Source organism: Leptodactylus fuscus, chromosome 3 (assembly GCF_031893055.1).
Source record: "Leptodactylus fuscus isolate aLepFus1 chromosome 3, aLepFus1.hap2, whole genome shotgun sequence".
In the NCBI taxonomy this organism is placed as follows: Eukaryota; Metazoa; Chordata; class Amphibia; order Anura; family Leptodactylidae; genus Leptodactylus; species Leptodactylus fuscus.
Window position 1 is genome coordinate 142,831,498 of NC_134267.1, and position 26,010 is coordinate 142,857,507.

General features: G+C 42.3%; 1 protein-coding gene and 1 pseudogene across 1 annotated transcript in view; both read left to right on the forward strand.

Annotated features, from left to right (window-relative positions):
* Nucleotides 1-6,505, forward strand: part of ECE2 (endothelin converting enzyme 2) — a 61,139-nt gene extending 54,634 nt beyond the window's left edge. Inside the window, exons 16-19 of the mRNA XM_075268453.1 lie at nt 1,339-1,406; nt 2,939-3,129; nt 4,990-5,085; nt 5,498-6,505. Of these exons, the coding sequence (XP_075124554.1) occupies nt 1,339-1,406; nt 2,939-3,129; nt 4,990-5,085; nt 5,498-5,674 (532 nt within the window). The 3' untranslated portion in view covers nt 5,675-6,505. The remainder of the gene's footprint in view (nt 1-1,338; nt 1,407-2,938; nt 3,130-4,989; nt 5,086-5,497) is intronic.
* The window catches only part of LOC142196901 (uncharacterized), a 50,773-nt pseudogene continuing 30,765 nt past the window's right edge, over nt 6,003-26,010 (forward strand).

Genomic DNA, 26,010 nt, shown 5'->3' on the forward strand with positions numbered 1-26,010 from the left:
TTAAACAAATGTTTGCTTGCAAGCGGTTCAAATATGTGTAAAGAAACAAAGGCATTCATATCATAGAGGCAGCCATTGAAGCTGCTATGGGGTCCAAAAGAAGAGGTGGTTCCATCTGACTGAAGACTGAGCTGTCCTGCAGCAGAATAGAGTAGTGTAATTATTAATTGTGTTATTCATTTATTATAAAGGCAGAAAGTAGCACTGCTGGGGCACCATTTTGGCCTCCTACTGCTGCTGATTGACAGATTTCTCCCTAAGCATGTTAACAGGGGGAAAACTGTCAATCAGAATGGGAGGAGACTACATAAAACTACAACATATTCATACCTTATTAACACAATGTCTAAATTGTTTTCAGACAGGTTCTCTATAACTGGGTGTTCCCACCAACATAACCATATTTAAATTTATAGATAATTAAACATTTTAACATTTTTGCAAATATATCCCATCCTGATACCCTGTCCACAATAAGAAAATCGTGGCAGCGTTTCTGACATATATCAGATCATAGAGAGTTCCTGCATTTATGGTCGTATCCATGGCAACCGATCAAGACAAAATATTGTACTATTAAGATGATTCGAGAAAATCTTAAAAACCCAGAAAAATTTTAATTATGTGTATTTGTGAAAATGTTTTAACTTTTAATTGTCAACAAATATAAATATGGTATTGTTCTTTCACAAACTAATCTTTCAGAATAATGAAGTTCTACAAATGAGTATTCTACAATGCATAACATAGAGTCCTTCAATAAAGCACACAGGGATCGATTCATCAAGACCACTGTTTTATATGCTGGTATTGATGGTGCCTATAATGCTGGAGGGTTAGGTAGATTCATGACGAAGTGCAGGCCTTGTCATCAATCAGGTGCATTCTCCCCCGGGCCTTGGTCCTTGATGCAACTATATGCCAGCTCACAGTGTATAGCACAATAAATTAGGCCCAGATGATGAGCCATCCTTGACCTGTGTAAAGACGTTAATTGCGTCAATTATACTGGCAAGTGGCATTAAAAAGTTGCAAATGCCCGATTTCTGACTTTTTTCGCTGAAATAGTGGTGCACATTTTTAGTGAAACTGCTCCAAACTATATACAGTACATTCTACAAGGCCATATTTGTACAGGTTCTCCTAGTTGTACAATACCGTCAGGTATCATAGGTAAGTATAGCAAAAATATTCTTGTATCACTCCTGTAACCATTGTTTGTGGATTCCACATTTGTCATAGTCATTCTTTAAATATCTTTTCCTTTTTATTAATACCCTTTTCTTCTGTAGCATGTCTAATCTCACTCATACTGTTCTTCTCTGCTTTCTTCTTCAGGGCTCTAAATTTCGGGGGTATTGGGGTAGTGATGGGACATGAACTGACACATGCATTTGATGATCAAGGTTTGTTACATAGTTAGTGAAAAGCTTTACGTGACTGAGTAGAGTTTAGCTTAAATGGAATAAATATGTTCTTAACTGCTTAATATCTATCAACATGCACAATAACAAGACGTTGTATAAAATATATGTGTATTATTATTATAGATATACTGTATATTATAGACATTATATTTTTTTACATGGAATTAAAGTGTACCTCTCAATCTTTACCAATGTATGAATGTATAATATAGCGTGCATGAAATATTTTGCTTACTATGGGCCAGTGTCACATATGTTGTCATAAACTAAAATACAGAGAAACTATAGACTCACAGCCAAATATGGATTTTATCGACCCTATATATGGTATATTCCTTGTGTCTTGGGGAAGAATTAGGCGTAGACAGGTCCAAGTCTAATCCATCTGTCATTTTCTTCAGTGACAGATGTTGGGAGCGAGCAGTCAGTAGCCATAGCCATAAGACTATCTGATTCTGACTAAACATAAACGATTGACACAAATCTTAAACCTTTCACCAGGTTTTAGTACATACAAAAAAATGTAGAATATGGTGGTATGCAACTGAACAAATAACTGGAGATTCACTTACACGGAGTGCCAGAACTATTATAGTTTCAAACTATTGGGTATGTACAAACTGCTTGTCCACATGACAATGAAAAATGACCGTTGGGTCTATTCATTTGTCAGTTTTTTATGGACTGTTTTGACGGTCATCAAAAAAACCTGTTATGTTATATCTTTGTCTATAGCCATGTAAACAGACCCATTTACATGAATGGGTTTTAAAATGGCTGTGTTACGGGCTTTTGAAAAATTCCCATCACGCAACATTTATTCACTGTTGTGTGAACAAGCCCATTCAACATGCTTCAAAGAACTTACCTGGCTCTATTTCGCATATATTAGCTCCATGAAAAACGGCACTATCGTGTGAATAAGGCCTAATATTTTACAGCCTGATAACATATTTATAAAACAATTTCACTTTCATGGGAAATTGCAATTGATTTTAGACTGAGTGCTTAGAAATGACCTGCTCCTGCTTTTAGGCGGGGTTCACATGATGTATTATGGCACGTAAAGTGGTACGTAGACGGCGTGGGAGTTTTTGCGGGCCGTAAAAACTCCGTAAAATCGGCCGCGGCCGTAAAATCTCGGCCGCAAAGTAGCGCCGTATATACGGTACCGGCTTCCATTGAAAACAATGGGAGCGTATATGGCCCGCAAAAGCTCCTGCGCCGTCTACGTACCACATTACGTGCCATAATACATCGTGTGAACCCCGCCTTAGGAATCTTGTTATTTCCATTATACATGCCTTTCTTTGACCACAATGCAAATTAAAACACTAAAGAAAAAACTCCAAATGTGCAGACCATACAAGGCAAAATTAGTCTATCTGATGACAATGTTATTTTAGATACATTGTCATCCAACCTTGTTGAAGCCTTGTTTATGTGAATCAGAAGGTTGCTCTGGCTATTGTGTACCTAAATATGCTGCTCAAATATCATTTCTATTACAGGCCGGGAATATGATGAGGATGGAAACCTACGTCCTTGGTGGCAGAACTCATCCTTAGAGGCATTTAAAAATCGGACGGAGTGTATGGTTAGTCAATACAATGCTTACAGTGTGAACGGAGAGAAGGTCAATGGACGTCAAACACTTGGGGAGAATATAGCTGACAATGGTGGCCTAAAGGCAGCATACCATGTAAGTGCAAGAATGTAAACTATCTTTACTATGTAAAGTACATGACCAGTTGTAACTATTTTGCTGTCTGGAGCAAAAATAGTGAACGAGTAAGCCAATTCCCTCATTACTATATGATATTGCCATATAGTGACCATATAATACCTTCGTAAAGTGAACAAATACATCTATAATGAAAGGTTATACCTAGCGATAACGCTGCTGATTGTTTGTAGAGACATTCCAGTTTCCACTGGAAAATCACTGCAGCAAAAAGTACCATGTGGGTTTTTCCTGCAGATTTCACTGCATTCCCCACAGCTTTTAAACTTTTTCACTGCAAAGGTTGAAATTTGCAGGTAAAAGCTGGTAGAAAACGGTAATTGAGGTCCTATGGGTTTAAAGCCTGTAATGTAATACATTATGCACTACAGCTTTTTAAAGTAGCATGTGGATGGGATTTCTTTAAAAGCTGTGTAGGCCAGAGGCTTTCTGTCCAACCCTAGGACAGGCCATCAATATTACATTTATGGGGCTCTAACAGCCAGTACCCATGCAGATCAGCTGTTTCAGCACAGTAGTGCTACTGGTAATGTGTAGTTCTGGTCACTCGTTATACAATGTGTAGTGGTGGGTTTAGGTACTGCAGTAGTGCGCTTTGTACAGTACAGTGGGTGAGCAGCATGTTAACATTACTGGTAGCCATGCTGTCTTGGAACATCTGATTTGCAAGGTTCTGGCTGTTGGACATCTTAGATGAAATAATAATGGCCAATCTTAAAGATAGATCATCAGTATTAGAAAGGTGGATAACACATTTAACATACACGCCATAATTTATATTAAGGGACAGGGAATACTCTGGGTGATTGCAGGGAACTGAAGAGAGCTCTAAAACGGAGTGACTTTGTGTTAAAGGGGACATGGCTTGAAAATTTTCGCAGCACACTGTGCACACCTCCACTTCTGATGACGTACACTTAGGAAAGGTTATCCATATTAGATTAGTGGGGACCTTTTGTCTTCTGTGCTGAAATTATACAGAATACAGTGACAAAAGCAGAACGCTGCATACACTGTAGTTGGCTCCTGGAGTCCTGCACCTCTGCTCCCTTTCACTTGGAGTAACATCTGTCATTCTTCATCCAACTTCATATACTGCATAGTTCGAGCAGAGAAAGTAGCCAACAACAGGGGTGTTGGGCTGCCACCTACCTGGTCTTACTGACCTATCCTAAGATGGTGGTTATCTGGGAAGATTTTACAGAGCATTCACAGCATTAAACATCTTACTAACATTAAATGAAATATAAATTTGCACCTGGTCTGTGTTTTTGACTTTTGATCATGGTTTACACACACTGATACAACACTGATACCAAGCACTGACCAAAACACCGATGTGTGAATAAAGCCTAACAATGCCAACCCCTAATTCCATAATACAATATTCCTCTGGAAAGTATGGTGGTGACTTTATTATGTTATGTGCAGTGTTGCCAACCTGATGATATTTTTTATGAACAAATTGGAAAAACCTAATAAATACACATTTCAGAGGAGATTTATGAAACTGTCAGAAAGAAACGCTGTCTTTGTTGAGCGTACAACCAGGAATTGCATAGCCTTATTTTGCATTCCCAAAAACCATAACAACATTGGTTTACAAATGCCCTGTGTAAATAGTGTGATGATGCACATGCTAAGGATTTTCCATCAGTCTGATAAAAGTGTACAGATGGTGGCTACACATCACCATTCTGTTCACATGGGGCACTCTTTGTAAAAAACAAACACATGAAAATCTCCAGGGTGGTATAAGCATACTTATATAGATAGTGTATAAAACCTCCTCTATTCACTACTTTTCTTGTCTTTTAGGCATACAAATCCTGGTTACAGAAGCACGGTGAAGAGAAGCAATTGCCTGGAGTGGGACTATCCAACCATCAGCTCTTTTTTGTAGGATTTGCACAGGTAACATCCACAGACCTGAGCTGCTTGGATAGCACTGACAACGTCTTAATCCTTCTGCTCTAAAGCTAGCCATACATCTTTGAACAAAAATGTCCATGATCTAGCAGTGTAAATGGATTGGTGATAGGATCTTTTGTATGAATAAACAGCTAAACTGCCTGATCAGAAGGGACAGGAATCCGTGCAAATCGGCAAATAATCGGCAAAATTTTGCTAATCACGTCAAAAACTTTTTCAAAAACTTCCAACTTTTGGTTATTTTTTAGCAGATAAAATTTTGTTGTTGGCCATGATGAATGGTCATTCTTGGTATTTTTTTTCAATGATTGTCAGCCATTTCAGTCAACAATGTGTATGGCCACCTTTAGACTGGTCTTTTACAGTAACTAAGCTCCTTTACTCTTTCTTGCAGGTGTGGTGTTCTGTGCGGACCCCCGAGAGCAGCCATGAAGGGCTAGTTACAGACCCTCATAGTCCAGCCAAATTTAGAGTTATTGGGACCCTGTCAAATTCAAGGGACTTTGCTGAACATTTCAACTGTCCCAAAGGGACCCTTATGAACCCAGGAAAATACTGTGATGTATGGTGAAGAGGTGTATGTGCATCCTGCTTTGGCAATCTGTGATGGCTGTGTGGAATGATGAAGTATGTGAGAATGTGTATGAATGTGACTGAATGCAGTATGTATGTGTTGTGAGACTGACAGTCAATGTATGTGCATGAGTCCATGTAACTAACTTGTCTTTATTGAGATAGCGTAGCAAAGAATATTAACACAGCACTGCCAAAGACAGAAACAGCACTAGGTGGCCAGGGGTCAAAACCCTAATTCTCCATAGTATAAACAGAAATAACCTTCTATTCAACTAGATTATACCCCAAACTGTTGTAACATGGAAATAATGTAGTGTTATTCCATGGAAAGGTGGAAATGGACAGATTTTACCTCTGTGGGAGTAAGTGGCACCATAGTTGCTGCTTATCCCCACCTACCATATTTTAATAATCTGTACATTTGTCTGATAGCTGTGTTTGATTCCTTATTGTAATACCTTTTAGAACTGCTTTGCCTTTAGCTTTACAATGTCGAGCCTTTGCCACAAGTAAATATTCACTGTAGTATAAAGTTAATGTAATAAATCAGCAGGAGAGAATTCGTACTTTACAATAGGATAACATACCCCCTACTGTAAATTCCCAGAATAACAGCCATCACTGGAAAGTTTCCATGGCCATAACAAATTATGAGACCTCAGGTCAAGTGCATTTATACAGGCTGAGGAATTCTGCCATTAGTAAAATTCTTTATAATCTTTAGGAGTTACATTCCTTATAATATACAGCTCAGCTGCCGCAGAACCTCTTTTTGAAGAGCAAAGAGGAGCTTTCTATATACCATATAATAACTGATAGATATGAAACTCCCATATATATATATATACAGGGTGAGCCATAAGTATTGATACACCAAGATAAAATGGAAGTGGTTGCTGATATCACCTTACCGTTTGTGGCATATTAGTACATGGGAGGGGGGAAACATTTGAGACTGAGTGACGCCCATGGTGACCATCTGCAAAGCCATTATTTTGGATTCAACTTTACTTTTTTCAATGGGAAGGGGGTCACGTGACATATCAAACACATGGAGAATTGCACAAAAAAACAATGGTGTCACTGACATGTTTGTGACTTGGAGCAACGACAGTAACCCACTAAAGGATGTGCTCAAAGTGTTGCCCATTGTGTTGAATTGCCAACGCGATTCTCCTCTCCCACTCTTGACACACCAAGAGCAATATTATGGTCCACCCTGTGTGTGTATATATAAATAAATATACATATATATATATATATATATATATATATATATATATATGTATATTTATTTATAACCTATATATATATATATATATATATATATATATATATGTATATATATATATATATATGTATATTTATTTATAACCTATATATATATATATATATATATATATATATATATATATATATATATATATATATAGTTTCTACAGCTGCTAAAGAGCCTATTTTCGAGGGGAGAGGGAATGCTACCTGTCAGATGAAGAGAATCTGTCACCATGTGTATGTTGCTCTATATGAGAGCAGCATAAAGTAATGAATATATCTGTGTGTCACTTGTATTCTTGCAGCAGTTCTTAATACAATATACAATCATAGTTAGGCCTCATTCACTCTACCATAATAATGATTTTATTTATATAGCATTTATATAATCCGCAGCACTTTACAAATCAGAGGGTACATGAACAGATGGTATGTGACAATACAATGTGAAAAAATAATTAACATATCAAACAATAGAAGAGAGCCTTGCTCGCAAGAGCTTACAATCTATGAGGAAATACATTGACACAAGAGGTACCGTATTTTTCGGACTATAAGACACACTGGACTATAAGACGCACCAAGGTTTTAGAGGAGAAAAATAGGGAAAAAAAAATTTTCAGGCAAAAAATGGTAAAATACTTAATGTATGGGAGTTGTAGTTTTGGAACAGCTGCAAGGTCACATTGACAGGTGACCCTGCAGCTGTACGGGGATGTATAGGGCGTTTTTTTTGTGGGGCCAGGTGTACTTTTTAGTTATACCATTTTGGGAAATGTTTATTGCTTAGATCACCTATTATTTAATTCAGAGGCAAAACAGAGAGAAAAACCCAGCGGTTTAGCACTTTTGATTTTGACGTTCACTGTACATAAAACTATTAGTAGACCGGGCATTTTCAGACACAGGGATACCTAATGTGTATGTTTCACAGTAATGTTATACTTTTATATGTATTCTAGGGAAAGGAGGTGAACTTTTATTTATTTTATTTTTTATTATATTTTTTTTTTAAAGTGTTTTTTTTTTTTTTTACTATTTTATTATCCCCCGCCTAGGGGGCTTGAACCTGCAATCATTTGATTGCAAGTCCCATAGACGGCAATACATGGGAGATTCTATACATTACTATCGCGGAGTGTCATAGACCAGCTGCGATAGTAATATATAGCTATGACAGGCCTGGGAGCCTTCATTAGGCTCCCAGCTGTCATCGGAACAGGTCGGCTCCTGCGGCCTCGCCGTGCAGGAGCCGACCTGCATCACTAAAGGTATGGGGCCGGTGGGGACCGGCCCTGGGGCTAACTAACTGCCGGGACCTGCGGAGGAGGAGCGGATTTACAGCATGCCACCGCTGGTTTTCTTCAGCGGCAGGAGCGTGGCAATCTGCAGGCCCCGGCAGCTAAGACACTCCCCGGCATCTGCCGGTCTATTACAGCATCTATTACTGTCTTAACTGCCGGGGCCTGCAGATTGTCACGCTCCTGCCGCTGCAGAAAACCAGCGGTGGCAGTAGCACGGCCATGCTGCAAATCCGCTCCTCCTCCCACATTCGGACTATAAGACGCACCCTCATTTTCCTCCGAAATTTGGGGGGAAAAAAGTGCGTCTTATAGTCCGAAAAATACGGTAATTGGGCTTGTTGGGTACAATGGTCCAGCCATCTTTTAATAGATAAGGTCATATAACTGAGGCTGTATGAGCCAGTATCTGTGGATAAACAGATACTAAGTGCAAGGAATGCAGTATAACTTCTATATGGAGGGGTCAGGTTCTGTGGAATAGAGGAAGGATAGCTCAGGATAAGAAATGTTAGGGAAGTGTGTAGAGGTGTAGAACAATGTGATCTGGTTGTGTGATAAGCCTACCTAAACAGATGTGATTTTAGGGCATGTTTAAATCAGCCATAGCTGGGTATTAATCAAATGATCTGGGATAAAGTATTCCAGCCCAGCGGTGCAGCTTGAGAAAAGTCTTGGAGACAGGAGTCGGATGTTTGGATAACAGATAATGCAAGTGTAAGATCATTGGCAGACCATAGAGGACAATTAGGGTGGTAGACAGTGACGAGGAAAGTGATGTAGGGAGGAGCAGCCCTATTGAACATAATTTTTATCTACAGTTGCGGATAAAAGTATGGATCTATTCATTTCTAAGGGCCTAAACATACAGTCATAGTTTTTGCGGCCATGAGTCTGTGCTATATACAAGGGCTGCAAATTATGAAGCATGTCATATTATACCTGCTTTTGCAGCATAGACTAGTGTAGGGGCTCATACACGTCTTTTTGTGGATCTGTGGTTGTGGATGACACGTTGCCTTTCTTTGCAGATTGCAGATCTATATTTGGAGGCTGTAAAAATCACTACGGTCTTGTGCAGGAAGCCTTTATCAGGTGCATTGCTGGAGTTTTCCCAATGATGTGGAGTCCTCAACATTGTTAAGTTGCTGTTTACCTTAATCTACCACTTTTTCCTTAGGTACAGTGAGGATAAATTAACGCTGTGGAATTTGGCACTGATTTTGAGCTGGATTCCACCTCAAAATCAGCACCAAAATCTGCCCTGAATCTGCCTTTCATTGTATTCAATAGGAGTCAGAGATCATAGTAGAATGCTTGTAAAATAATCTTGTTGCGGATTTTGCAGCTGCATCAGCCACAGAACTCGTAGTGAAAGCTAGTTCATCTGAGTCTATTCAGGGACTGAAATGTGAAGAGGAACTTGAGGCAGTAGTCCTCTTCCATTTCCACCCTGTACTAAGGAGAAAACTGTTAGCCAAAGGTAGGAGAAAGAAGTGCTGCTCATGAATACGAGGACTCCTGGCTCACACAACGCTTAGCTCATACTGCATTCTAAAAACCATGATCTTAAGCAACCCACTGCAAGAGTACAAGTAGGTCAAACAAAACAGGTCACGTGTCACTACTATATGCTGACCTCAGTAATGGCAGGATAACCTTGGTGACAGATTCCCTTTAGTCAGTTCTTGGCACAGTAGAAGGAACTTCCTGCAAAAGTGATCTGTACCAGACTGCTTCCCCAGGTAGATATAAGTAGTGCCCACTCATAGCCGTACAACTGGGAGGTTCTGACATCAGTATGTGATGGTTATACAAATAGAATTCACAGATATATCAAATGAAAAAGGAGTGATTCCAATAAAAACCTCAAAGAAATAGCTAATAATAAAAAAAAGTGTCTGGAAAACAGAACTTGGCACTTTAATAACTTATGCTATGTTCACATCTGTGCCGGTTAATAATGGTGAATAGTGGACCCCAAAAATAGCAGACACAAACACAGCTCGAGGGACCTCATTGACTATGATGGGGTCTGTCAGGTGTCTAGCAAGTGTTTGTGTTTTCTAAGTGAAATCGCTGGACAAAAAAGTTGTCCTTACAGTACTTTATTGCCTGGTGATTTCTGCCAGATCTATACCTGTGTAGGTTTGAACATAACCTTAGTAAAGTAATGGGGCGATATGAAACAATAATATCCTTGCATCATACTACAGTAATGTAATGCTGCGCAAATTTTGCTCTGTGAGTTTTATGCTGTTTGCTGCTATTGTGTGACAAAGCCATATTTTAATAACTCATGAGTAAGTGATAATGGGTGAATTTAATCCCTTCATGAGTCCTTTCTAGCCTGTTGCCACAAGAGCAAATTTTATTTTTAGACTAGTTTTTTTCATTTTAGCTGCTATTTTACTGTAATTCTACGATATTAATGTTATCATTTTTAAATATTTCAGTTTGTACTGAGTTACTCATAAAATGATGGGTGACTTACTGGTATCTGGTGAGCTGATCATTGTTGGTAGAAATCTGTGCATTGGAAGATACAGGAAACACATGGGTTGTGTCTCTGTCCTGCAACATCAATGATAAAAGGGATATTTTTAGAAGGAATCTGGCCATACACGTTAGAATTTTGAACGGCCATGAAAGTTCGGCTCGCGGAAAAAACTCCTGAGTGGCTCCCATTGATTTCAATGGGAGCTGTCTTTTTGGTCAGGATTTTGAGGTGGATACGGCCTCAAAACCCTGACCAAAATTCTCCGTGTGAACTTACCCTTAAACAGGAACCATAGTTGTTAATTTTGATGATTGGATCGTTCATAAGACTGCAACTGCTATTTAAAAGTAAACTATCTTTAGGATAGGTCATCAATATCAGGGCAATGGGTGGTCTGACACCCCATTTGAAGAGTCAATGACTTCAGGCGACCACTGTTGCCTGGTCACTGATCACCAAGCAAGGTGCCATACATGACATAGTGGCTGTGCTTGGTATTACAGGTCAGCCTTATTCACATGAATAGGACTTAGCTGTACACAAGCCATGTGATGAATGAACATGTTCATACTTCATACTTACATACTACATACTTCAGGCAGCTGGTCGGATGGGGTCCTGGGTGTCAGACCCCACTAATCAGCTATTGATGACCTATCCTAAAGAAAGCATCAATATTTAACTCCTAGATAACCCTTTAGGGTCTGTATTTTGACAGTTTAGTATCCAGTAACTGGTTATATTGGTTATGTCTTACCGTAATGCCATTGTTACAATCCAAGAGATGTAGGATGTTCCAATAAGGCCAGAATATAGTGGCTACTTAGCATGGTATATTCTAGGATACTAGTATTAGACTGAAGCCCCATATTGTATAAACGTTGCATTTTACAGTATTGGCAAAGTGAATGAGATTCTGGCTAATCCCATCCACACATTGCAGAAAAAAATCTGCTGCAGAAAAGCTGCGTTTTCAAAAATGCCAGCGTTTTTGAAAATCGCCGCATGTCAATTATACTTGATATTGTTTTCCCTATAGGTATAATAAGTGCAGAAAGTCCGGAGAAGAGAACTCTGCGAAAAAGCAATGAAAAACGCTGCAGAAAAAAGGGATGCGTTACTGCCAAAAAAAATTCTCCAGCGTTTTTTGTTTTTTTTTTTGCTGCATTTTGCTACGTACAGTTTTATTTGGTAAAGTGGTTAAATAACACTCAGAATGCTAAGTGTGTGATATGTAGCATACAATGTGTAAAAGTAGCAGAAAGAAGTGTGAACTGCTTAACATGACTGATAAAACCATATTGTAAGAAAATAATGATATTGTTATGATACTTTGCTTGAGGAGTGCATGCTGCTTTGCTAAATGTATACAAATCATCTAAATAATACTGTATTATCATTAGCATACTAAAGATGGTATAATCCAAAGGAAAGGAAATTAGAAGAAATAACCCAAAGAATATGTATGCTTCAGCCTCAAACGCTCCTGTGCTCCTGAAATGAAATCTACGCCAGTCAGAAACTGGCATAGATTTCACATATAAGGTTGAGGCTTCATGTTGCCGAAATGCAGCTTATTTTGTTGCAGATTTTGCTGCATTTTTTTTTTTTTTTTAGCCAAAACAAGAATGACTACAAAAAGAATTGGAAATCTATAGGAAGTGTTTATACCTTCTACTCAATCCACTTCTGCAAAATCTGCAACAAAACCCCCCAGCATTTCCTCAATGTGGGGCCTCAGCCTTATGCCCGGTTCATACTAGCTTATGTGTTCCGTCCGCAAGGAGTCCGCATGAGGAGCCCCCCCCCTGGACAGAATACAAGTGCAACTGCAAGTGCTGTGCAGTTAAAGCGCACGGACCCCATAGACTATAACGGGTCTGTGTGCTTGCCGCGCACTGCCTACATGAATGATTCATGCGGGAAATGCGCGGCAAGCACACGGACCCCATTATAGTCTATGGGGTCCGTGCGCTTTAACTGCACAGCGCTTGCAGTTGTGTTTGTATTCCGTTCGGGGGGGTCCTCATACGGACTACTTGTGGACAGAACACATAAGCTAGTATGAACCAACCCTTATTCACATCACTTTTCTGGCGTGAGTTATAGTAAGTTTGTCAGGCTTAGGTGTCCCTGTCTCGGTCTCTGCGTCTTGCTCCACTATCATAAAAAGTGATAACCAGATTGCTGAAGGAACAGTGTAGCATTGATCGGTTAATAAATTCCTCCATTAGCGAAATAGTAGATATACTAAATACTGTATATATAATAGAAACAATGGAAAAGACAATAGTAGTGTGAACACTACCTAATAATCACTATTGCTCAGTTGTGTTGTTCTCAAATGTATATGTATGGGAAATTCACCTCCATTGGATGTTCTTTAGTAATATGAGAGCTACCTTCCTTGTGTAATGATTGAGATACAAGGATGAACTAAGTTATGTATGAACTGAGCTAGAAATACACGGTGTCTTCAGTTACATTGAAATTAAAGGAGCTCTCTCACAACCTACTTTTCAATGAATATATATATATTTAATATATATGTAAAAATCTATTTAATTCCCATCATTTTGCATCTACCATCTTTACAATGGCCTTGTATGGATAGATAATCATTGATTCTGCTGCTGCTTTTCATCACCTGAATTCATTGGATTCCAGCTTCATATAATGTTGTATACATGTAAAATGTTAGAATGGTGTGTGTATGAATAAGCTGTATGTGTAATGACTGCTTGAAAAGTGTGAGAGTCTTGAGTATCTTGAATGTGAGCAGACACATAGAAGAAATTTCATGCTCATAACGTTAGAAGATTGTGACATTTCTTGATTTTTGCAATTTTATGAAAAGTTGCTGAATGCGTGCCTAGAGCTACAAATATGCTGCATACGTGTATACTGATAAACTATGTTGTGTGCTGATATTGCTGATGCTGTAAATCTACAGAGTCAGCTTTACTTTACAACACACCTGACCGTCTGCTGTCATGGGGGTCCCTGTACTGGGAGGGGTCTAACTGCCCCATCAATCCTCCTTCTTTGCACTGTTTGGAACACATATCATGCTGGCATCTTGCTCCTGAGATTAGGAAGTGCTAACCTCACATGGCGTTCTGAAATGCTACACCAAGACACCGTACAATCGTTTTATGAAACTCACTATCTATTGTAACTCTGTTACATGTATGACAAGAAACAGGGTTTATGTAGAATTATAAAGTTCATGCATGAAGTATCTTTATTGTGACATTTTAGATGATCCAGCTATGATGGACCTCAACCTCCCAAAGACACATCAGGGAATCCATACAAGTAAAATAGGGGGCCCTAAAGGATAATAATAAAAACATTAAAATGCCTTAATTTACTGCACACATAATATAGAGATGTATATGACAAAGTTTAACTATAAAGTACCACAAAGCATGATTTTCGGCAGGAATCCCTTTGGATCTTAATGTTTTTTGACATGTGCATTACATAGTTTTAAGAGGTTGCTGGAGCTGTAGGAAGCTTGTTCCTTTTCTCCTATGGCATCACACTTAGGGTCCATTCACACAGAGTAAACGCACACTCATTTTGTCAAAATACACGTGTAAAAAATACATGTGTAAAAATAAGACTCCCATTGACTTCAATTACATTTTTTTTACACATGTGAAAAAACACGTCAAAATACACGTGTAAAATGTCATTGAAGTCAATAGGAGTCTTATTTTTACACGTGTATTCTTTCCACATGTATTTTGCCAAAATGAGCGCGTGTTTACTCTGTGTGAATGGACCCTTACAGCGAATGGGTGTTATTGTCAGCCATTGAGGGAAAAGGTATTGCTACAAGTTCACTCAAGGACTCAAAACACTTTGCGGGGAGTTAAGATTACTAAAATTGGCAGTTCATACACCTTTCTTAAATTGAGGTGCCCTGAAGTACAATGCATCAAATATATTAAGAGGTACCCCTCCCATCTTTGTGCATTTTATGTTTTCATAGCACGTGTAGATTTGCTGTATACTTTGCACCAATTTATGGGGCATGTTATAGTAAGTCAGTTGGCCTATTGGAGTCCCCAACCACTCCACTATACACTACTACTTTTTGTAAAAATTATGAAGTTTCAAGAGACTCTAAAAGATTCACATTTTTGCAAAAATGTGAATTTTTGTAGCCTCAAAATGTGTGTAAATAATTTGACAAATTCTCCACTAAGAGTTTTGAAAATGTTCAGTCCACCTACAGCTCACCATCTATTAAGTTACAACAATCTGCAGGCTCCATCATTGGGGTCATGCACTGAGTTGTAGTTCATCACATAGAGACAGAACTTGTTAAAGATCCTAAAAAAGCAGCCAGTACAAGCCAATTATTGGGAGGGATGTGGCAATGTGCTGTTATATTGATAAACTTTCTGTCCATTCCCTCCATACCTACCTCACACTGTGACATCAGCTGCTTGCCCATCATGTACAAGCTGTGTGCAGATATGATAGACCCAAGGAACTTACTCAGGAGGCAGGTTTACTAAAGTGACTTACTGGGAAGTAACACCAGCTTGAGTATTAAGCCAAACAAATGAGAACTACTGAAGGCTTCACACCTGTCCCATGAGACGTCTACCCTTGAAAACCACTGCTCATCCTATAATGCAATGCATAGTGGTAATTGTAGTCCTTGTGTTTCTTATTTGAGCACTGAAAGCATGAATTCTTCTGTAAAACATGAGATTCCTATATAGGTCTTATTGGAGCACATAGGTTATGTTCTTTAGTGGTTTCCTTAATACATAGGAAGCGAGTGTTTTTAACATTACCTGGCTATACTGGGTCTCACATTATTCTACTCAATGTCATGTAGTAGGATAGTGCACAATGATGCAAATTTGCATATAGAATCACTGTTACTATTCCTTAACATGTTGGATAGACGGGAACTGCACATCACCTCATTATATGGTGTTACTGTTACTGAATGCTTGTGGCTTCTCCATTACTGTGTATTTGTGAACAAAATGTTTTATTTTTTCATGTCTATTAAACCCAGCAGACTCTTGCTTGTCTTGCCTTGTGTGCAAAATTGTATTATATTATGACTGTTATATATAAGCAAACATATATAGCATCCAGGAATTAGTTGGTATGGATCATCGTTTACAGTGCGTCAGTATAAGTCTCATAAGAAGTCAGCAAGTCTTTTTTTTTAGAGAGAATTAGTGGTCCTTCATGTGACACTAGGTTCACACTAGTGTTTGGGTTCTCGTCTTTCGGGTCTGCTTGGGAACCCAAAAGATGGAAATCCTATCTCCTTAAAAAGTGGTTACACGCAGAAACCCACATAGCCTATAGACTAAAATGATGTCTGCCAGGTTTCCACCAATTTTGTACTGAAATTTTAAGCGGAATCTGGGATGGAGTGCCCAAACATTATTTAAACGCTAGTGTAAACTAGCATTAGATAGACAAGGCTTTCATCCCTAGTTTTTAGAAGATTTTCCAGATATTCTTATTAAGCAAAGGCCCCACACAGCACTTTTCACAGAAAGTCCACAGTTTTCCTCTGCAGACTTTCTGCTTCCATTATACCTATAGGGAAACCGCTGGCGTTTCCGTAGGTATAATTGACTTGCTGCGATTTCCAAAACTGCCACAGGTGGGTTTCCAATCTAAACCCCTAGGTTCTGGGTCAGATCATCCCACAAACATCACCGTAATAACAGCAGGTACCATTTAGTACTGCACAATGTGAACAGATCTCCAAAATGGTCTCAGTCACAGGGCTATTAGATGGATCTCTTCTACAGTCTCCTGCTAATTTAAGAGCCCGATCACACGGCGTAAATGAGCGTGTATTTTGGCAAAATACACGTGTAAAAAATACACGTGTAAAAATAAGACTCCCATTGACTTCAATTACATTTTTTTACACGTTTAAAAAAACACGTCAAAATACACATCAAAACACACATGTAAAATGTCATTGAAGTGAATGGGAGTCTTATTTTTACACGTGTATTTTTTACACGTGTATTTTGCCAAAATACACATGCGTTTACTCCGTGTGAACAGGCCCTAAAATGGCTGCCAAAGCAAAATAAAAAAATGACCAAATTGCTATGCAACACTTAGTAGAGAAAAAAAAGAAACCCACGGATCGCATATCCAAATATTATACCTTGATCTTATTCTTCTCACCAAAATCTACAAAAATTAACATGAGGCTCTTAGTATACACATTGATCAAGGTGTCTAAGTCCTCTCCTGGTGCTCCCACAGTGTATATAGTCCCCTCCTGGAGCCCTCAGGGTATTTATAGTCCCCCTCCTTGTGCCCACAGTGGATTAAACAAAAATAAAAACTAATACTCACCTCACCTCATTCCCCTGCTGGTCTCTCTCGTCTCTGCTCCTGGAGGCTTTCAGGGAGCAGCTAGTGCGATGTAGGGGATGTTACTACATCGTGTCTACTGCTTCTAACACAGGAGCAAGAGGCAGGTGCCAAATGGTAAAGCAGGAAGCCCCTACATCACACATCTACATCCTTCTCAGGAACATACTTCCCGCCATCAGTATGCATGCGCAGTAGCATGCTGCTACTACTACTGCTGCTACAGCGCATGCACCCGTGCCATTTTTTTTATCAATGGCAGTTCGCGAGCTCCGGAGGAAGACGGGACCCGAAGACATCGCTGGAAGAGGAGGCGTGGCTGAAGATGACGTCAGACCCTGAATGCCCGCCCACCGTGCACGATAGATAAGTTTAACATATTCTTTTTTACAATTTTAGTTTAAAACTGGGGGGGGGGATAGTTTAATATAACTTTAGCAGTGCCTGAATAGCCTTTTCAAAGGCTATTCACGCATATGTGGGGCTCTATCAGCATAATTTTGCTGATAGCGCCCCTTTAATGAAGAACATCTCTCAACCAAGAATGTTGTCCCAGACCCCACAGATCCCAGAAATACATTGTGATAATACATTTCATTCTCTAATTCAAATTTGTATTGAATTAAATTAAAATTTAACTTAAGGCAGTGAAACAGACCAAGCTTGGAGTAACATCACAAGTAAATGTCTCTGCTTTAGGAACTGTAATATTTTTTAGACTGATTGACATTTGGTCATTGTCTGCTGATTTAGTAGGGAAGGGTGAGCACAAGTTTAATTTTCACCAGTCCATTCCTTTATTTTCTTTAGATGAACAATACTGGGGATCGCTGCCAGATATATATATCTATATATTTGTATAGATAAAACATGCCCGTATGGACATGATGAATACTGGTGAAGAGAGCTCCAGCAGTGAATAATCCAGGGCAGTTGCCCCAGCTTTCAACCTTTGCATTTGGATGTATATATGGTCTATATGCAGTCTGCCAGATCAGAAGACACCATCTTCTAAAAGACCAGTAACGCTAACCAGTGGCGTAACTAGGAATGGCGGGGCCCCATGGCGAACTTTTGACATGGCCCCCCCCCGACCGACACCGATGCCGAAGACCTCGACCGACCCCCTCCTCCGCATTCCTGCGCGCTCTATTATGTCCCTTAGTAGCCCCTGCACACAGTATTATGTCCCTCAGTGGCCCCTGCACACAGTATTATGTCCCTCAGTGGCCCCTGCACACAATATTATGTCCCTTAGTGGCCCCTGCACACAGTATTATCCCCCATAGTGGCCCTTGCACACAGTATTATGCTCCACTGTGGACACCCATAAACAATTATTATACTCTGGGGTCTGGAATAAAAACATTAAAAAAAACACAGTTATTTACCTGTCCCCTGGCTCCTATGCTGCAGTCCTCCTCTGTCGGCCTTTTTCAATGACGTCGAACGTCACATGACCCGGGACGCAGGCCGGGGTCATATGACGACAGAGACTTTTGACAACTAGGCCTGAGCTCTGCCCGGATCATGGAGAGGTAAGTAACAGTGTTTTTTATGTTTCTTACCTCTCCCGGGCCTCCGATCATTATACTCGGGGGTCTGAAAAGACCCCCGAGTATAATGATAGTATTTATGGGGTCCACGGTGTCACTTACCGATCCAGGCCCAGATCGGTAAATAAATAGGGTCCATTACTGGGCTGGAGTAACTCCAGCCGGTAATGGCCTATTAAAAAAAACAAAAACGCAGCAGTAGCGGCTGTCACTGGGCCCCCTAATGTCCCGGGCCCTGTGGCAGCTGCCTCTGCTGCTATGGCGGTAGTTACGCCACTGACGCAAACCTGAGCAGTATCAGGCTTTCCTAAACCCAGGGATAAGCTTCAGTTTTCTACCTAGCCCTGGGGCAGTGTGTCCCTCTCTTCCTGTTACCTGACCTTCGCTTTTCTGTTCCACAGATAGCCCTAAAGCTCCAGGTGGGTGCACAGCTGAGGACATGGCTGAAGTTCTCCAAGGAACTGAGTTATGCTAGGTTCACCTGTGTTCACTTTTTTAAGTGGATTAGGTTTCTCTTCGGGGAGGGGCTGATATGGAATATTATACTGTCTAGAGGACACTTTGGGACATTACAGTGTGTGTAAATGAAGAGTTATACCATGTGGGAGCCAGGAAAGGGGGTGCTATGCCACATGGGGGTGGGGGGCCCAATTTAATAGTTTGATATCGGGTCCAGCCTTTAATATTTATGCCCCTGGTCAACAGTATGTGATCTGTGGTGATTTGACAACTAGACCACACACAGATCATCTGTTCCAGCAGCCTCTAGATGCTGGAAGCTGCTGCAGTGGATGGGGATCGTATGTAGACTGCTACTAATCAAGTGAGGTGGTGCAGTAATTTCAACCACTATACATGTAAAAGGGCTTCACTCAGTGGTGTAAGTAAAGTCTTGTGGGCCCCGGATAAAACCACACCCTTTCCTACAGAAAATTCTTGATAGTGGTGGTTACGGGGTCCCACACAGTATAACATTGCTCCACAATGGCCCCCACACAGCATAACATGCTCCACAGTGGCCCCCACACACTATAATATACTCCTCATAGCGCTCCCACACATTATAAAATGCTCTCCAGTGGCCCCACACAAGTTTAATATTCTTCCCACAGGAGCTCCCACACATTCTAATGTGCTCCCTACAGTGGCCCCCAAACAGTATTATATACTCCCCTTGGTGGCCCCCATACAGTATTATATGTTCCCCACAGTGGCCACCACACAGTATTATATACTCTACATAGTGGCCACCACACAGTATTATATACTCTACATAGTGGCCACCACACAGTATTATATGCTCCCCACAGTGGCTCCCACCCAGTATTATATGCTCCACAGTGGCACCCACACAGTATTATGTGCTCCACAGTAGCTCCCACCCAGTATTATATGCTCCACAGTGGCCCCCACACAGTATTATGCGCTCCACAGTAGCTCCCACCCAATATTATATACTCCACAGTAGCCCCATCCAGTATTATATACTCCACAGTGGCCCCCACCCAGTATTATATGCTCCACAGTGGCCCCCACCCAGTATTATATGCTCCACAGTGGCCCCTACCCAGTATTATATGCGCCACAGTGGCCCACACCCAGTATTATGTGCTCCACAGTAGCTCCCACCCAGTATTATATGCTCCGAACAGCCCCTTCTGGTGATTACAAATAACAAACACGTATACTCACCTTTCCTGAACATCCTCACTCCGTCCTGCTGTCTTCAGACGTCACTGCTGAAGCCTGTATCACATTGAAAGCAATAGGTAAAAAAGCCTCCCATTGACTTCAATGGGTAGCGCACGTAAGACCGAACCCATTGAACTCAATGGGATTCTGTTTTACGCCGCTCACTCTGAACGTGTTTACATGTCAGAATGCGCAGAGCGTTAACTCCTTGTGAAAGCACCCTAAGACTGTGCATAGATAGGTGTCACCCACTGATGCTAGCATCATACCTGTGTAAGGGGTTTCTGTTTGTCAGGTCCGCCTGGGAACCTGACGAACAAAAACCTAAACCACTTTCAGGACAATTGTCTCTGCATTTTTTTAAGTAGATTCGGGGACAGAAACTCTGAACGGAGTCCAGGTGCAAGTGTCAACCCAGCCTTAGGGTCAGTTCACATCGAGTTTTTTGGCACGGATTTTGACGCTGAATCCATCTTAAAATCCACCACCAAAAAAGCTTTCCAATAGAGTTCTATGTATTCCACTAGCTTTTTTTTCCGCTAGCGGATTTTTTTCCGCTATTGGAAAAAAGCGCAAAATGACGTTTCTTCAGGCATATTCCGCCTGAAAAAACCAACGCAAGTCAGTGGGAGGCGGAAAATCCACGTCTCGGTTTTGGACGTAGATTTTGACATGGATTTTGGCTAAATCCACGTCCAAAACCGCGAGGCGTTTTTCAGCTCATTTCCATGGCCACATCCCACAAGGGGTGGTCCGGTGTGGTTACTACAATATACTGACCACCACCGACATGACTAGTGGCATATGTCGGCGGCGGACAAGAATCGGCATTTCATTTTCCTCTTGGCTTGGTTGTGAAGATGATATGGCTGCGTTTTCTGCCATAATATCCAGCTGGGTGATGCAGTTAGCCATGACCACTCTCCACTCCAAGCTAAAATGGCTCCTGAAAAAATAAAAGGATGTGCTTTTTGGCCATGCCCAGTGGGCTGGCTAGTCTAATAACGGGCTGGAGGCAAAATTGCATGCGAAAAACCGTGTCATAAAATGCGTTGCCATAAAAAACGTGTCAAAAAACGCCAGACTTTTTTTCCGCACAGAATTTTTCAGGACCAAAATCCTCGCCAAAAAACTCTATGTGAACTAACCCTTATAGGACTACCTCCTTGAGTTTTCATCTTAAGCAGAAAGAAAGATTATGAATGATAATCTGTTTTCCCTTAGCCCAAACAGCAGCACAACTGGGGTATTCCTGCCCCTAATGAGCTGTTAGGTAATTAAAAATTCCATCTGTCCTAACAGCTTTGACCCCTATAAGAGGCCGGAAGACCTGCTCCTCCCTTGTGTTAGTATCAATTATAGTATATAAAGAGCAATTACAAAGAGGTACACACACATAAAGAATCTGTACAACAGTACCTCCTAGGGAGGGAGCCTTGTGCTGCTGTTTGGGCTATGGGAAAACAGATTATCATTCATAATCTTTCTTTCCTCCTACACCCAACAGCAGCACAACTGGGGATTTAGCAAGTATTGTTTCCCCTAGGGCGGGTCATCCTGGCATGCTGATGCCAAGACGGAGTGCCCAAATGCTGTAGCATCAGCCGTACGCGAGTCCAGTCTGTAATGTTTGGCAAAAGTCAATTGTGAGCTCCAAGAGGCTGCCGCACATATTTGCTCCAAGGAGAGGAACCGTGTCTCTGCCCAAGATGTCGCCACTGCTCGGGTGGCATGGGCTCGTAAAAAATTCTGGAACAGGAAGCTCTTGGGCCCGTAGGGAACAGCTAATAGCCTCTCTGATCCATCTTAACAGGGTTACCTTGGATGTTTTAGAGCCTCTATTGTGGCCAAACACATTGACTAGAAGATTCTCTGATCTTCGGAACGGAGCTGTACGGTCTAGGTAAATACGTAGTGCTCTTACCAGATCCAGTGTGTGTAGCTTCTCCTCCTGCTCCGAAGCAGGGGAGGGAAAGAAGGCTGGCAAGGCGATTACCTGGTTGGTATTCTGAAGTGTGGGTACCTTTGGCAAGAATCCTGGGACGAACCTCAGCTGCAGCCTGTCTGGAAAGAAGGTTATGAAGGGCTCAGAGGCCGCTAGGGCCTGTAGTTCACCAACTCTCTTAGCGGAGGATATTGCCAGCAGGAAAGTCACTTTGAATGACAGGTACTTCCAGTCCACTTCAGATAATGGTTCGAAGGGGGGCGCACAGAGCCCTTGTAGAACCGCGGCCAGGTCCCACCTTGGGACAGGGGGCCGTACCTGGGGGCGGAGCCTGGCAGCCCCCCTAAGGAACTGTTTGACAAGAGGATATTGAGATAACCGTGTCTCCAGGAGAGCAGATAGAGCTGACACTTGAACCTTGAGGGTGGCAGGTGCTAGTCCTCTCTCCAGGCCGTTCTGTAAGAACTCTAGGACTGCATCTCTGTCTGGATCGCGGTGGCTGCCTGTACACCAATCTCGGAAAATCCGGGCGATCCTGTGGTAGCTCTGATTGGTTGCCTCTGCTCTTGAATGGGTAAGGTACTTAGCACTCCCTGGGACAATCCTCTGTCTGCGCGTATGGCGCGGTTAACCTCCAGGCAGTGAGGTTGAATTTTTCTAGGCCCAGGCAAGGCCGACTGTTCAGTGACACCAGGTTCCTGACTGGTGGAAGCCTCCAGTAGTTCCCCCGACTCATAAGGATAAGGTCGGTGAACCATGCTCTTTTTGGCCAGAACGGCATGATCACTATAGCCGAAGTCTGGTCCTGCCTGAGTTTCGCCAATACCTTCGGGATCATCGGGATGGGAGGGAACATGTATGCCAGTTCGAACCTCCATGGTATTGACAGGGCATCCACAGCCAAAGGGTTGTCTTCCCGGTACAGGGAGCAAAACCTTTCTACTTTGGCATTGTGTTGGGTGGCCATCAGATCCACCTCCGGGAGACCCCACCTCCTGGTCAGGTAGTGGAAGATGTCCTGATTCAAGGACCATTCGCCTGCGGTCGGGCGGCCTCTGCTGAGTTGATCCGCTAGGATGTTCAGGCGGCCCTGGATGTGTACCGCGGCCAGCTGGGAGAGGTTCCGTTCTGCCTGTCCTGTCCCACAGGACAGAAAAAAACACAAGGGAGGAGCAGGTCTTCCGGCCTCTTATAGGGGTCAAAGCTGTTAGGTAATTAAAAATTCCACCTGTCCTAACAGCTCATTAGGGGCAGGAATACCCCAGTTGTGCTGCTGTTGGGCGTAGGGGGAAACTTCAATGGATAATGACAAGTTGTACTGAATTCTGCAAACCTATATATCAATCTGCAGAGTTCCTTCTGCTCTATAACAGGCTGTCTGCAGCCTGAACAGCATTTTCCATGTGACAAGTTTTTTTTAAGTAGTGAGTTTGAGGGTAAGTTCACACTAAGATTTTTGCAGTCAGATTTTATACTATAGATGAGTTTTTAAGCTAAAAGTAAAATAAAGCGTCAAGACTAGAGATGAGCGAACACTAAAATGTTCGAGGTTCGAAATTCGATTCGAACAGCCGCTCACTGTTCGAGTGTTCGAACGGGTTTCGAACCCCATTATAGTCTATGGGGAACATATACTCGTTAAGGGGGAAACCCAAATCCGTGTCTGGAGGGTCACCAAGTCCACTATGACACCCCAGGAAATGATACCAACACCCTGGAATGACACTGGGACAGCAGGGGAAGCATGTCTGGGGGCATAAAAGTCACTTTATTTCATGGAAATCCCTGTCAGCTTGCGATTTTCGCAAGCTAACTTTTCCCCATAGGAATGCATTGGCCAGCGCTGATTGGCCAGAGTACGGAATTCGACCAATCAGCGCTGGCTCTGCTGGAGGAGGCGGAGTCTAAGATCGCTCCACACCAGTCTCCATTCAGGTCCGACCTTAGACTCCGCCTCCTCCGGCAGAGCCAGCGCTGATTGGCTGAAGGCTGGCCAATGCATTCCTATTGGTAGCAGTGCTGAGCCAGTTCTGCTCAACTACACCGTGTGCCGGTCAGCCCATCTGATATAGCAGAGCCGAGTGTGCACACTCGGCTCTGCTACATCAGATGTAGCAGAGCCGAGTGTGCACAGTGTCCCATGCAGAGACTTAGCAGTGCTGAGCCAGTTCTGCTCAACTACACCGTGTGCCGGTCAGCCCATCTGATATAGCAGAGCCGAGTGTGCACACTCGGCTCTGCTACATCAGATGTGCCGGTCAGCCCATCTGATATAGCAGAGCTGAGTGTGTGATGTAGCAGAGCCGAGTGTGGATATAGGAATCCATAGGAATGCATTGGCCAGCGCTGATTGGCCAGAGTACGGAATTCGACCAATCAGCACTGGCTCTGCTGGAGGAGGCGGAGTCTAAGATTGCTCCACACCAGTCTCCATTCAGGTCCGACCTTAGACTCCGCCTCCTCCGGCAGAGCCAGCGCTGATTGGCCGAAGGCTGGCCAATGCATTCCTATTGGTAGCAGTGCTGAGCCAGTTCTGCTCAACTACACCGTGTGCCGGTCAGCCCATCTGATATAGCAGAGCCGAGTGTGCACACTCGGCTCTGCTACATCAGATGTAGCAGAGCCGAGTGTGCACACTCGGCTCTGCTACATCTGATGTGCCGGTCAGCCCATCTGATATAGCAGAGCCGAGTGTGCACACTCGTCTCTGCTACATCAGATGTAGCAGAGCCGAGTGTGCACACTCGGCTCTGCTACATCTGATGTAGGAGAGCCGAGTGTGCACACTCGGCTCTGCTATATCAGATGGGCTGACCGGCACACTCGGCTCTGCTACATCTGATGTAGCAGAGCCGAGTGTGCACACTCGGCTCTGCTATATCAGATGGGCTGACCGGCACACGGTGTAGTTGAGCAGAACTGGCTCAGCACTGCTAAGTCTCTGCATTCCCATAGGAATGCATTGGCCAGCCTTCGGCCAATCAGTGCTGGCTCTGCCGGAGGAGGCGGAGTCTAAGGTCGGACCTGAATGGAGACTGGTGTGGAGCGATCTTAGACTCCGCCTCCTCCAGCAGAGCCAGCGCTGATTGGTCGAATTCCGTACTCTGGCCAATCAGCGCCCAATCAGCGTCCAATGCATTCCTATGGGGAAAAGTTTATGTCACAAAAATCACAATTACACACCCGATAGAGCCCCAAAAAGTTATTTTTAATAACATTCCTACCTAAATAAAGGTTATCCCTAGCTATCCCTGCCTGTACAGCTATTCCTGTCTCTTAGTCACAAAGTTCACATTCTCATATGACCCGGATTTGAAATCCACTATTCGTCTAAAATGGAGGTCACCTGATTTCGGCAGCCAATGACTTTTTCCGTTTTTTTTCGATGCCTCCGGTGTCGTAGTTCCTGTCCCACCTCCCCTGCGCTGTTATTGGTGCAAAAAAAAAAGCGCCAGGGAAGGTGGGAGGGGAATCAAATTTTTTTGGAGTTTGCCACGTGATGTTCGATTCGAATCGAACACATCGAACAGCCTGATATCCGATCGAACATGTGTTCGATAGAACACTGTTCGCTCATCTCTAGTCAAGACCTATCTTCAGACAGATTCTGCCTTGCCAACTCCATCCTACAAGGTATTTTTCTCATGGCATTTTGTTGTCTTACCTTGATCTAAC